The sequence below is a fragment of the Peromyscus maniculatus genome, chromosome 23 (assembly GCF_049852395.1).
Source record: "Peromyscus maniculatus bairdii isolate BWxNUB_F1_BW_parent chromosome 23, HU_Pman_BW_mat_3.1, whole genome shotgun sequence".
Classification (NCBI taxonomy): domain Eukaryota; kingdom Metazoa; phylum Chordata; class Mammalia; order Rodentia; family Cricetidae; genus Peromyscus; species Peromyscus maniculatus.
Window position 1 is genome coordinate 52,951,187 of NC_134874.1, and position 13,839 is coordinate 52,965,025.

The 13,839-nt window shown below is 40.2% G+C and overlaps 1 protein-coding gene across 12 annotated transcripts in view; it reads right to left on the bottom strand.

Moving 5' to 3' along the window:
• Window positions 1-13,839, bottom strand: part of Pds5b (PDS5 cohesin associated factor B) — a 163,223-nt gene that overhangs the window by 57,266 nt on the left and 92,118 nt on the right. For all 12 annotated transcript variants that reach the window (XM_076560106.1, XM_076560104.1, XM_076560103.1 and 9 more), the window contains exons 11-16: window positions 12,830-12,975; window positions 11,912-12,063; window positions 9,944-10,057; window positions 5,672-5,753; window positions 3,843-3,891; window positions 1,424-1,563 (exon numbers count right to left, since the gene is read on the bottom strand). In XM_076560106.1, coding sequence (XP_076416221.1) covers window positions 1,424-1,563; window positions 3,843-3,891; window positions 5,672-5,753; window positions 9,944-10,057; window positions 11,912-12,063; window positions 12,830-12,975 — 683 coding nt within the window. The remainder of the gene's footprint in view (window positions 1-1,423; window positions 1,564-3,842; window positions 3,892-5,671; window positions 5,754-9,943; window positions 10,058-11,911; window positions 12,064-12,829; window positions 12,976-13,839) is intronic.

The following is a 13,839-nucleotide window of genomic DNA, read 5'->3' on the forward strand; positions in this document are numbered from 1 at the left end:
CACACACATGTCCAGAGACCGTATTATGGGTCCAGCTGATAACTAACACTATTGCAACTTGCAACTGAATAGAATTTCATAATTAGACACCAAAAGCAAAACCCATGAGGTGTGTATTTTATTCACAGCTAGGCAAAAATAGAAATCATGACATAAAAAGGGCATCACAAATAAAGCAAAAGGGCAAAACACAGCTGACAGAAAATGATTTGCAACTTAACAATGACATACTACAGCCAGGAGGTGGTGGCGCACACCTTTAATCCCAGCACTCGGGAGGCAGGACCGGGCAGATCTCTGTGAGTTCGAGGCCAGCCTGGTCTACAGAGTGAGTTTCAGGACAGGCACCAAAACTACATAGAGAAACCCTGTCTCAAAAAAAAACCCAAAACAAAGCAAAAACAAAACAAAGCAAAAATAAAAATAATAAAAGACATATCACAAACTAACCAGTTCTAAGATAAAGAAAAATATTTTATATGAATAGATAAAGATTATAAACATTCAACTCACAAAAGAAATATAAATGGTTAAAAAAAAAAAACTTGGAGAAAGGCAGTCACAAACCAAGCAACTAAAAAACACAACTCCTATCAAAATAACTTTGTTTTTACTTGGGTTCTGTTCCTAACAATGAGTGGACAGCATATGATTGAGAAATACATGTTAAAGGCATTAAAAATGTACCTTTAACCCCATGTACTTAGACTTCTAAGAATCTGTAGGAATGGAGATGTAAAAATAGTCAGCTATGAAAGTGTTACCCAGCAGAGCGAGAGGCATGGGTATGAAACTACAGTTTCTGTTTCCTTAGGACACTAAGGCAGGAGCATATGCTCCAGTCTAGTCCTGGCAGCAAGACCCCACTCTAAAGGAAGAAGAGAGAAAGGAGGGTGGGGAAGCCCCGAGGTTAGTGCTCAGTACGCTGCAGTGCACACACAAAGGGCATGCTATGAGCTAGGAAATTTAACACTATAAAAAAAAAATGGATGAGCCGGGCGTGGTGGCACAACCCTTTAATCCCAGCACTCCAGAGGCAGAGGCAGGCAGATCTCTGTGAGTTTGAAGCCAGCCTGGTCTACATAACAAGTTCCAGGACAGCCAGGGCTGTCACAGAAAGAAACCCTGTCTCAAAAAAAACCAAACCAAACCAAAACAAAACCCAACCAACCCTAATGAAAATGAAATGTGTAAAATTCATTTATAACATGATCTCATTCTGAAAGGATATTATATCCAAATATTAATAGCGACTCTCTGCACTATAACTTATCTGAATTGTTATTTAACATTTTCTAAATTAAAATAAACATTATTTCTTTGGTAAAACTGAGGCAGCTGTACTGAGAGAGCTGTGTGTCCCCGTGCAGGCGCTCCCCAGTACCCTTACCACCCCGGCGCAGGCGCTCCGCAGTGCCCTTACCACACAGCCTTCAGCCTGCTTGCAGGAACATGTGGGGCTAACGAGGGTTTCCAGCTGTTTCCGTATTTTCTCATCATCTTCCAACACTTGTGTGAATTTCTTCATGAAATCCTGCGCCTTACCAGGATCTGGCAAATTTCCTTAAAATGAAATGAAGTTTCATAATTTCTCAAACTGATTTTTTTAAAAAGGGTACTTTCTATTTTGTGATTCTAAATAATAATCCTTATCTACAAACTGCCCTTAGTTTAACAAACTGTGAAGCATCATTTATACTCACAATCTGGGAGAGAAATCTGCTTTGTTGAAAATATGAAGCAGTAGCTGAGTGAAGCCACGTCTGCAGGCGAGGAGAAGCTTTTCTAAAGGGTCCCTTACAGTATTGGAAGACACTAAGTAAGTGTCAGCCTAAGTAGAAGCATCTGTTCCTCAGAGGCTGCTCACACTGTCCCGCAGGAGTCCCCAGGAGGCCAGTTCATTACGTTCTGTGTGCCCGGTTATCCACACAGATGTGCAGCATGGGCTGCTGACAGACACTGCGCAGACCACTCCTGGTGTGTGTGACTGCCGGCTGAAGCCACTCTCAGCAGAAATCCCACAGCCCTCTGCTAACACGGGCCTCACAGCTCTCACAGCTAAGGAAATGCTGACTTTAACTTGGCTTTGCCTTTCCTGGCTGTTTAATTGCTTAGAAAAAAACTAGACTAGGATAACTAATAAAAGAAATTATAAATATCTTAAACGTAATGACAGTAAATTTATTCTTTAAATTAACACACAATTCTGAAAACCTTTAAGTCTCAGCAAAAATAACTAATCACTAATTGTGGTAACAATACCACAATCACATTAAACACTAACCATATTAAACACTTGCTATCTGGCCTTTTCATGTCTCTCTATATAAGAAAAAAACTAACATAAATAAAGGCAGGCCTGGCCTAGTGGCACAAATTTTTAATCCCAGCACTTGGGAGGCAGAGGCAGATGAATTTCTGAGTTCAAGGTCAGTCTGGTCTACAATGTGACTCGAGGTCAGCCAGGGCTCTATAGTGAGATCCTGTCTCAAAAATAAATATATAAACATGATGACTTACAAAAGACAAATATCTGCATAATCATCTTAAAAACAGTAAGATTTAGGCAAAGAAGCACTTGGGGACAAGCTTTTAAAAGTTCTAGTGTGGCCAGGCGGTGGTGGCGCACGCCTTTAATCCCAGCACTTGGGAGGCAGAGGCAGGAGGATCTTTGTGAGTTCGAGGCCAGCCTGGTCTACAGAGCAAGATAGAGGAAAGGCGCAAAGCTACACAAAGAAACCCTGTCTCGAAAAACAAAACAAAACAAAAAAAAAAAAAAAAAGAAAAAGAAAAGAAAAGTTCTAGTGTAGAACTTTTAAATTATGTTCCAAAGATTATTAGCACTTCACTGAAATTTAAAAGGACTGAGGATTTAATATTGTTGTTAAATAATTTTAGAAAATGACATTTAAGAGGCCCTTTAATCATAGACAGGCATCATATTAAAGGCCTATCTTTAGAAAAATGAAAAAAGGATGGTACTAGAGAAAAAGAAAACAGCACCACAAAACAAAACAAACCAAACCCCAGCATTTTATCAATGCACAGGAATCCTTTCTTTCCCCCTCTCTCACTATGAACATCTTCAGGACACTAGCACTCCTGGAAACAAAACCTAGAAAAGCCTGCAGCGATTTGATAGACACTGAAAAAAGAAACCAAGAGAAGGCAACAAAGAATGAGGTCCTCCAGAGGACAGCACCCACGGCCAGCTGCAGAGGACAGCGTGGATGCTGGTGAGCCCCAAGAAAGGGCCAGCTGAGACTGCTCTCCTCTCAGTGGCACCCTAGTTCTGAATGCTCTCTTCCAAACGGAATTTAAGTGAGCACCCAAGACACAGTCACTAAGTTACTGTTCTCCAGTGTCTTGGCGTTCGTTCGGACGCAGCTGCAGTGTTTAGCTCAGCCCACGACCTCTTCGTTATCGTCAAGTGAAGTGTGGTACACTCACTCACTCACTCGAGCAGGTGTTCCCGGTGATTCTGTCAACAAGCTACATGGTGACCACTGGGGTGAGGGGAGAGCACCCAGTGCCAGAGACAGCCCCAGAGGAGGCAACAGCAATGCACAGACTGTGTCAACAGTCATCTCGGGTCACGACAGTTCTCAAAAATAAATGCATACATTACTTCTCAGGCTTTTTCATGTAAGACACTGAAGAAAATTTAAATTCTGGATAGCACACAGAATAAAAAAAAAATCAGGGAGAAAAAGGAAAACTGAACTGTCTGGTGTGTATCAAGCAAAAACACTTTAATAATTTTGTAGATTACCACAATCTAATATAATTTAATAAATTACATAAAACCTTCAATTAACTTTTAAAGATTCAAAACAACTTACTTGTAATAACCATCACTTTAGAAAATATGGCCTTCACACTGGCATCTGTCTGTAAATCACATACAAAAAATGCACAATTAAAATCCCCTAACAAGAACCCACAGGCACCTTCAACAACTCTCCGGCCCCACACGCTCCTCCCACATTTGTATCTTCTTTAGCGCTCTTTAAATCCCAGGTAAATGGGTGGAGTGATAAGTACAGAAGCCATGTGACCAGGTAGGAAGAGGAGCTCCACAGTGAGAATCTTAAAAGTAGGCACGTTTGTTTGAGTCTGTCAACACCTGATCTAAGCTCTGAACATACTGACTGGATCCTATTCCGACTGCAATGCTTCCTAAAATCCAGACTAATGCTATCCATGTGAATACAAGAACATGCCATACTTCAGTAACACTTTTGTGCATTTGCCCCCCAGGTAAATGAATAGAAAGTTGGGTAACAAAGAGAGAACTTCCCAAGGCTTCTGACTGCACTGTAACACATGCCTACTGACAGCAGAAGCCACGAAAGTATTATTGAAGAAAACAGATCCCAACAGGTTCAATATACTCAATGACCATAAAAAAAAAAAAAGGTTAAATTACACTCAATAAAAAAATATGGCATGGCAGTGCATGCCTTTAATCCCAGCACTCAGGAAGCTGTAACAGGTGGATATCTATGAGTTCCAAGCCAGTTCAATCTACATGTCAAGTTTCAGGCCAGCAAAGGCTACCTAGTGAGACTCTAACTCAAAAAGGGGGGTGGGGGGGCTGATGGTGGTGGTAGTGGTGGAGGTGGCGCACACCTTTGATCCCAGCACCCTGGAGGCAGAGGCAGGTGGATCTCTGAGAGTTCCAAGACAGCCTGGTATACAGAGTGAGTTCCAGGACAGCCAGGGCTACACAGAAAAACCCTGTCTCAAAAAAAAATAATTAATTAAATAAAATAAATAAAAACCCACCCAATAAAACAAACAAAAAAAGTTTATTTAAAAATCAGAAACAAAAAACCTTTCAAACGTAAACTTCAACTATGCAAACAATTCCTTAGTAAAATTCCGTAGTTTTTAAAATCTTCACATCACAAAAGTTTTTTAAAAAAGTAACAGACTGTTGGGCAGGCAGCTGAGAAACAGCACTGTCCCCTCACTCCTGTCCTAGCCCAGGAGAGCACGTGACAGAGGAGGTCAGAGAAGACAACCGTGAGCTGTAAGAACAAACTGATTTGGGTCCCGTGACTGTAATTTAAAATGACCAGATACACTTTCTAGATTAATATATTTCACAGGTAACGATTTCAGAAAGGGAGGGGACTTAGAATCGTTCTAAATGCCCCTAACTAAAACATGTATTTACCGGATGAGTATCCCAATTTCAGGGACTGGGAAGATGCTCCAGTTAGCAAACTGCTTGCTGTGCAAGTACCAGAACCTGATTTCACTCCTCAAACCTACAGACAAGCTAGGCAGGATGCACACGCTAGTAGGCCCAGGGCTAGGTGGGAGATGGAGACAGGGACATCCAGGGCTCAATGGCATCCAGCCCAAGCTAGCTACCTGGCAATTTCCAGATCAATCAGAGGCCCTGTCTCAAAACAAAACAAAACTCACAAAAACCAAAAACAGACAGCACTGAGAAAAACACCTGAGACTGTTCTCAAGCCTACACACACACACACACACACACACACACACACACACACACACACACACCCACCACCACCACCACCACATAATAAAAATCACCGGAATATTCATTCTAAGTAAACATATAAAAACATGAAGCTATAGTTATGGTAATGATTATACAAACTTTCTAAAAGTTTTTCTTTAAAACTTAACTTACTTTTGGTTGTTTAATTAAATCAAGCAAATCCTTTACTTGATGTCGGAGTAAATTTTGACATTTCCACATTTCATTTAATGCTCTGAAAAACACAAAAACATACAGAACAGGATAAAAGTCCTTTCCAACTATTCCAACTATTTCATGTTAATAAAAGAGTGTAGGAGGTAAAAGGAGAACTGAGGTCAAATTCACAGATGAAATAACCGGCATCCAGAGGCAAAGACTCAAACGTAAGAGCAGCGGCAAGGACGTTAGGCAGGGTTTGTGATGCTGCATTGGCTTCATATGAAGACAAATTAAGTGGGGCCTGTGTGTAAGTTAAAGGCAGGGCTGACAAGACTATAGAACTGAGAAATGAAGAACTGACAAAACGTTGTCTTGTAAAAGGTGCTGATAAGATGGAATCTAGGGGAAGCAGAAGAGTGAGCCCCATGAGAAAAAGGGTGTATGCATCTGTGAAGTATTTATCCCATCATGTGTCAACTCCAAACTGAAATTATCTATTGTTATGAATATGTCTTCCTAATAACTACATTCCACACCACAATATTTCTAAGGAAATTTTACTAAAAAGTGTTTTTCATTAGTTTACTTTGTGTGCATGGACGTACACGAATATGTATGTATGTTCATGTGCGCGGGAGGCCAGAAGACAAGCTCAAGGGTCATTCTTCGAGCACTTTCCTTCTGTTTGAGACAGGGCCTCTCATTGGCCAATGAGCTAGGCTAGCACCTCTCATCTCTCCACTGCGGTGCACCAGGCTTTTTCTGAGTTCTGGGAACCTAAACTCAAGCCTCACAACTGCAGAGCAATGGCCAACCTGAGGTGCTCCCCTGACGGAGCCTCTCCTGAGCCCACCGCTTGTTTCCCGTGGCCTGCGCTCCCAACCCACACATCCACGGAGCACCGACAACGGACAGCCAACGTGCAGAGCCGCTAACACAAGCTTTCCAACTGGGACAGAAAGGACAACTGGGTCAACATGTCCACTGTCCTCGTGATCAAGGCTCTGAAACTGCCTCGCAGTTGTGTGTTTTTAAAAGAATACAACCTACTTTAAATTCAGAAACTTGCTAACAGTAAGAATATTAGAACATTTTCATCTTTGGATGCCTTAAATTTTCAGTGTGACACTTCACTATTTTTGAGTGTGAAAGTTCCACAAAGTTTCACTGCATTATTAATTAATGTAAATTCATAAACTAAGTGAAAGCAAAATGATCACTTACTGGAGAACTATGAAAATCAAAAACAAAGCATGAGTTGCATAAATTAAACAAAAACTTTCAAAGAAACAGTCTGAGAATTACTTCTGAACTCCAAAGTCAAACATTCTCTGTCTCCTAGAAAAATGATGATTTACAACTTCTAAAAGACCACATGTTTATACTGGTCTTGAGTTAAAACAGATGAAATTATGTAATCTAATATATTTATCACTTAAATATGAAATCCTAAGAAATTCTAACAGCATTATAAACATGACCATAGCTGAAATTTTAAAAAATAACCCCCAATGACTAAGAATTTATATTACAATGTATTTAAGGAAATTTTCTTAAGAATTTTAGTTGAAATAGCAAGACCATTTTCCCACATGTATTGTCTTGATGGGAAGGAGTTCAATGAGAGTAAAGGGGGTAACAGAAGGCAATGGGGGTGACAATTAATCCCAGCCCTCAGAAGGATGAGGCAGGCAGATCTCTGTGAGCTCCAGGACAACCAGGGCTACAAAGTAAGATCTTGTCTCAAAACACAAGAAAAAGAGTGAAAAACATCACTGAAGATTTTACACATGATAACCCTATTTGCATAATGTGCAAAAATAAGAGATTAAAGGAAATATACATACATATGAGTCCTACAAGCTGTTTTCAATAGGTAAGAAAATGACTGCAGTCCTCGTTGAGGAAGACAGAGGATAAAATAGTTGGGTAACACACTCACAGTCATGTTAACTATCACCAGGTTTCATCCCTCATATGTACAAGAAAATGTAGAGGCTTTGGAAGGAAACACAGATAAATATAAATTAAGTTCTAAAAATTAAGGTAATATAGATGAAAAGCTAACTTCACAAGGTCAGTGACAATAAAAGTCACTTTTCAATAATACCTTAAAAACTTCACCTTCAACAGCTACATATTACTCATGGACTATGTCTGTGAAATTAAAACCTTTATGTGATAGTTCAAGTAGTTATTTTTTTCAGCTTTTTATTGGTATTATTTCACAGCACATCTCTTAAAAATCAGTGCTTCACTTTTAAACTCAGTAAAACACACTTAAATTTAAGGGAAAAGTAGCTTCTGTTTAGTTTATGGCTCTACTTAGACACCCTTCTTATTTAGAGGTGCTTCCTTTCTTTTCATTTCTGTTTCTGGCATTACCATCCCACCGATCGTCTTTCACTCTTTAAATCTAGAAGCCTCATATTCTGAGGCTTTTGGCAGGGATGATTATCAGCTTTTTTATATGTACACCTGACAAATGTATCAATTAGCTGATATTTCTGTCCTAGTGTTCATATGAGAGAAAGATATTAGAATTCTTCAATGTCGGGAGGCAGAGGCAGGTGGATCTCTGTGAGTTCGAGGCCAGCCTGGCCTACAGAGTGAGATCCAGGACAGGAACAAAAACTACACAGAGAAACCCTGTCTCGAAAAACAAAGCAAAACGAAAAACAAAAACTTGAATGTTTATTTCCTGCCTATTTTTTATGTGTTATCTGAGAATATTAATTTCCCTCCCCCAGAGGCCTGACATCAACCCCTCACAACAGTAGTCAATGAAGGTGCAGGGGAGTGCTCCAGGACACCTGGAAGAGTGTCCACAGCTGCGGTTAAGTCCCAGCCCACATGCTTCCTACGTCTTCCTTCTGAAGCCATATTCCCATAATCCTCAGTTCCTTAGATTTACAGAAATATTTGAAACTGTTTTTGCTTCTTGAACACGATTCCTTCTTTCTAAACCTGCCTTTCTTGTAAAATAAAAATAAATATACAGACAGACTCATATTCTTAAGTTCTTTCATAGAGAATCTCTGAGTGCTACTTCTGGATTCTTACTTAAAAGCATCTTTATTAATCTACTCTTAGGTGGTATATGGTCAAGGATAGACTTACTGAGATTTCTAATTGACGTGTGTTCTAGGAGGACACATATCAATCATATCATCCATCCTCTAACAGGCTATCAACTGCACCAAAGGAAAAGGATGAGCAACTAAATGGAAGTAAACCAACAATTTGAGAACACATTCCAACCCGAGAAAATTTTCCAACATAATAAAGGAAATAAAATAGTATATATGCCACCACTTGTCGTTAGCACGGACTTCAAATCCTGGCTGTCCTACTACCTCCTGAGCATCAGATCTGGCTCTGTATGGCTGCATCTGTCTGTCTTAAACACTCTGTCTGTCCACTGCTCTCTTTCAGTTGCAGTGTAAGAGCAGAGACAAGGCACACCCACTTTCCAGCGCTCCAAACTGCAACTCCGTATAAAGGAACAGGAGTACATGGAACTACGGCAATGAGACACAAGTCCATTAAAAGTTTCAAGGATCCTTAGACTTCCAATTTCAGAGCACTTACTCCTTTATAGTTCTAATTATATTTACTGGAATATCATGGGCCTAAATTTCTAAACCTACAGGAAATCTCCAGGCCTTAATGTGATTCAGTTAGACGAGTAGTATCTCTACTATAGATAGAATGCCAATTCCCTTCCCAGACATTTAAAGGTTCTTTCTGAATGACACCTGGGAATAAAAATGTATCTGTAAGACTTGCCCTAATGCTAACCTACAACACTATGTTGAGGACAAACAGCATAGAAATTTGTACTCTACTGCACTACAGAATAATTTAAATTAGTACCGTGTTAAGAGTAGGAAGATAGTATTTTCATAATGTGGACCTTTTTAACACCTGAGAGGGGTGGGGGGAATAGGTATATCACCTTTCTTGAAATGCCATCAACCTGAAAATCTAGAGAGAAAGAAAAATCAAATCCTTAAATGATTTCATGCCAAGTAGCTAACAAGTAGCTCTAGCCAGCTTTAACTGTTTCTGTATCTGCTTAATCAAATGTTGACGACAGACCTTTCTAAAAAGAAAAAGAAATAGCCCAGTAATTTATTGTCTTGAACCTTTAAACAATGCCTGATTATTATAACGTTTACATTAAATACTTAAGGTTTATCCCCCACGTCCATTCTATATACTCCAAGACAGAAGAAAGAGCATATGACACTGGAGACCTACTTCACAGCATTCAAGTCCAGTGTAGCATACAAGTAATACAAGCACTTCATCCGTTCCGTCGTTTCCAAATTGTGAGGAACCATGTACTGAGCAAAGATCCGCTCAACAAGTAACCTATAAAAGAGAAGATCTTTAATGTGCTACGTTTGCAGTTAGAGTTATACAAACTGTAAAAATCACTAATAAGTCCCTTCAGTCAAGAGTGGAGAAGAGATGTATTTCCCTCTAAGAGGGTCCAAAGGAAGGACTTGGCTCTGTATGTCTGCAACAATCCTACAGGTTGGAAACTGTGTATCAAAGACTAAATGTCCATATCTGTACAGGAAAGTTCAAAAAAACCACACCAGGCCCCTCTAAAGATCCCAATATCATTATTTATGAGTTAAAGCTACAAAGAACATTTGAAGATCCCTTTGATTTTCATCACTATGAACCAAGGTCGTGGTGAAACAAGGCACGGCTGACCTAAGAGCACAGAGAGAGACAGGCAGGGCTGCCGCAGCCCTGCCCCAGCTCCTGCACACACCAGGGCAACACTCACTGCCACTGGGTCCAGACTCCCGGGGCGGGCACAGAGATGTCTTATCAAATCAGAATAGGAATCTGCGCACTGGTGTCACACACTCAAGTGTAAAAACTGACTTAACAAAAGCACTCCCTAAAATACTTCATAACATTTTAACACAGTCTACGGCAGTAGCTCTTAACCTGTGGGTCATGACCTGGGGGAGGGGTGCGAACAATCCTTTCACAGAGGTCGCCTAAGACCACCAGAAAACACAGATGTGTACATTACAATTCATAACAGTACCAAAGTCACCACAACAAGAGGAACTGTGTGACTGTATCAAAGGGTCAGGATGGTTGAGAACCACTGGTCTGGGGGATAGGAGTGGGTTCTCTGTACACATGGCACTATTTTATGTACAGGACTTGAGTGTATGTGGATTTGGGTATCCTGGCCAGGAGGAGTCTGGAAATCAGCCTCTGTGGATACCAAGTGATGGCTGTATTTGAGGACGTGGGAAAAGGAGACAATTATTCTATGCTTGGCTAAAGAAAGTGTTTGGTAGGACTTAGCATTAGCAACCTTCGTTAAATAGTAAATAATCTCTAGCCAGAATGTTCTAGAGCTTCGTCACTTTCCTCTGGGGTCCATTTCTTTTCAACATGAGGAACTGTATTAAAGGGCCACAACATTAGGAGGGTTGAGATCCACTGTTCTATGGCTTCTTTTTCAAGTGGCTTGCTCCAGACATACACCTTTGGATCCACTAACAACCTGTCAACTCAGATTCTAAACAGAACTGAGGGCTCTGAGGGCTAACTGGCTCTTATTGATAGAGCCATCTACTTTTAGGGCAATAACATCTTTTTTAGAAATTTATAAACTGCTTTTATTCTCGAGGGGGAAGAGAGATCCCACTGCCTCTGCCTCCCAAGCGCTGGGACTAAAGGTGTGCGCCACCACTGCCCAGCTTTGAGTGGGACTTAAAACTTCCAAATGATTTTCATTTGAACTCTGTTTAAAAATTTAACAGCCAGGAGGTAGTGGCACATGACTTTAATCTCAGCATTTAGGAGGCAGAGGCAGTAGGATCTCCGAGTTTGAGGCCAGCCTGGTCTACAGAGCAAGTTGCAGGACAGCCAGGAAGACAGAGAAACCCTGTCTTGAATATCAAGCAAAACATTCTTTTAATGTGTTTTTTTCTATAAAACAAAAACTTTAAATTATAACATTAGATTTCACCCTGTAAAAAGGTAAATGTATGAAAACAAACGAGAAAGTTCTGTTCATCCAGTGTGTTACCTATGCAGGACTGCTTCATCTGCGGCTTTGCTGGAAAGTTACCTATGCATCTCATTTGCCCTGTACTTAGAGCCATAAAGAAAATACAAAGAATGTATGTAATAGCCACAACTTACCAAATCACTGAAAAGCACATCTGCATGTGGGCCCCGACTTACCGATCATCGATGCTGTTCTGGTAATATATGTGGAGCAGCTTGTCCTTGACCCAGGAGATCTGTTTGGCAGCGTCTTTGCCAGCTGCCGACTGTAAAGCATACTTCTTATAAATCTGGGCAAGTCCCATCATGGCTTCTTTTCGTACTCTCCACTTAAACAAAAACAGAAAAAAGTTCTCTTTATAAAGAAAAATGTTTCCATTTACTGATGGGCATGGTGGCACACACCTTTAATCCCAGCACTTGAAAGGCAGAGGCAGGCCGATATCTGAGAGGCCAAGGCTGGCTTGGTCTACACAGTGAGTTCTAGAACAGCCACAGCTAAGTGAAACCCTGTCCCGGAAAAAAAAAAAAAAAAAAAAGAACAAACAAAAAAAGCAAAATATTCTATTACATAAATGCATTAGAATAGCTTGCTGGTTAATCTTCATCATCAACCCCACTAGATTTAGACTTGCAAAGAAACAAACTAGGCACATTTATGAAGAGGATTTCCAGGCAAATTTAACCGAGAAAGAATAACTCTTCTTTAATGTGAGAAGCATCCCATAGAGTAGGGTCCCTGACTGAAGAAAAAGAAAGCCAACTCAGCACCAGTATTCAACTCCTCATTTTACACCCTAATTTATCCAGACCTCAGATATTTTCAATTTATAATTTATTTAGGAAAGAAAAGGTACTTTCAAATGTAGTACTATTAAACTTCAAGTATTAAAAATAAAACTCCGCTGGGTCTGTTGTTATACATCTTTAATACCAGCACTCATGAGGCAGACAGGCAGAGCTCTGAGTTCAAGCCCAGCCTAGTCTATATAGAGAGTCCAGGACATCCAGGACTACATAGAGAGACTGTCTCAAAAATAAAATTTAAACAAACACAAGACAAAACCACTGGGATTTACCTACTCTCCTACTTACCCGTTTGTCCAATGTTCGCTCTCTCACAAAATGAAGTAAGTGATCATTGACAAGAAAAATATCCTTCTTAGCAGCTGTTACTATAGACACAATAACATCATGTCTAATAGCTTCCTCAGGGTCATGGGATCTCACCTTAAGATACTCTGAAAGGTAAGAGTTTCTGATTAAAATGGAAACTTTAATAATTATCATATTGTATAACATGAATTGCTAAACAGTCTTATTAATAAAAAAAATGGAGCCAGATATTGGGGTAAAAGTTGAAAGATCAGAGAAACACAACAAACCAGCCACGTTCTTACCTCTACAAAATCCTCAGCCTCAAGAGAGAGACTTCCTGTTTACTCACACCTTATATACCTTTTCTGTGTCCTGCCATCTTCCTTCCTTCCTAGTGCTGGAATTAAAGATGCCTGGCTCTATTCCCAGTGTGGCCTTGAACTCACAGATACGGATGGATCTCTGCCTCCCGAATGCTAGGATTAAAGGTGTGTGCTACTACTGCCTGACCTCTATCTATGTTTAACATAGTAGCTGGCTTTGTCCTTTGATCCCCAGGCAAGCTTTATTGGGGTACACAATATATCACCATAATATTGCTTTAGAAGATTAGAAAGGCCCTTGCAAATCAACAGAGCAAAAGCAAACTGTGGTAATAGTTTCTTTATATTCTAACAAATAAAGCTTACCTGAAAACCAGAAGGTGGAGCTAGCCACTAGTTAACCATAGTCTGTACAGACAGACAGGAAGTGATGGAGCTGGGCTGAGAGAGGAAGTGATAAGGCGGGGTGGAGAAAGGAGCTCGCTCTCTTTCAGCGGAGGATTTCATACGAATAAGAACTAGTGGCTTGCTGATCTGCCTCTCTGATCTTTCAGCTTTTACCCCAATATCTGGCTTTGGGTTTTTTATTAATAAGCCCGTTTAGCAATTCATGTTACAGCAAACCCTATGTAGAATGTTCAATATTTCAAGAAAATGAAGAGCAAGAGAAGGAAGGAGGGAAGA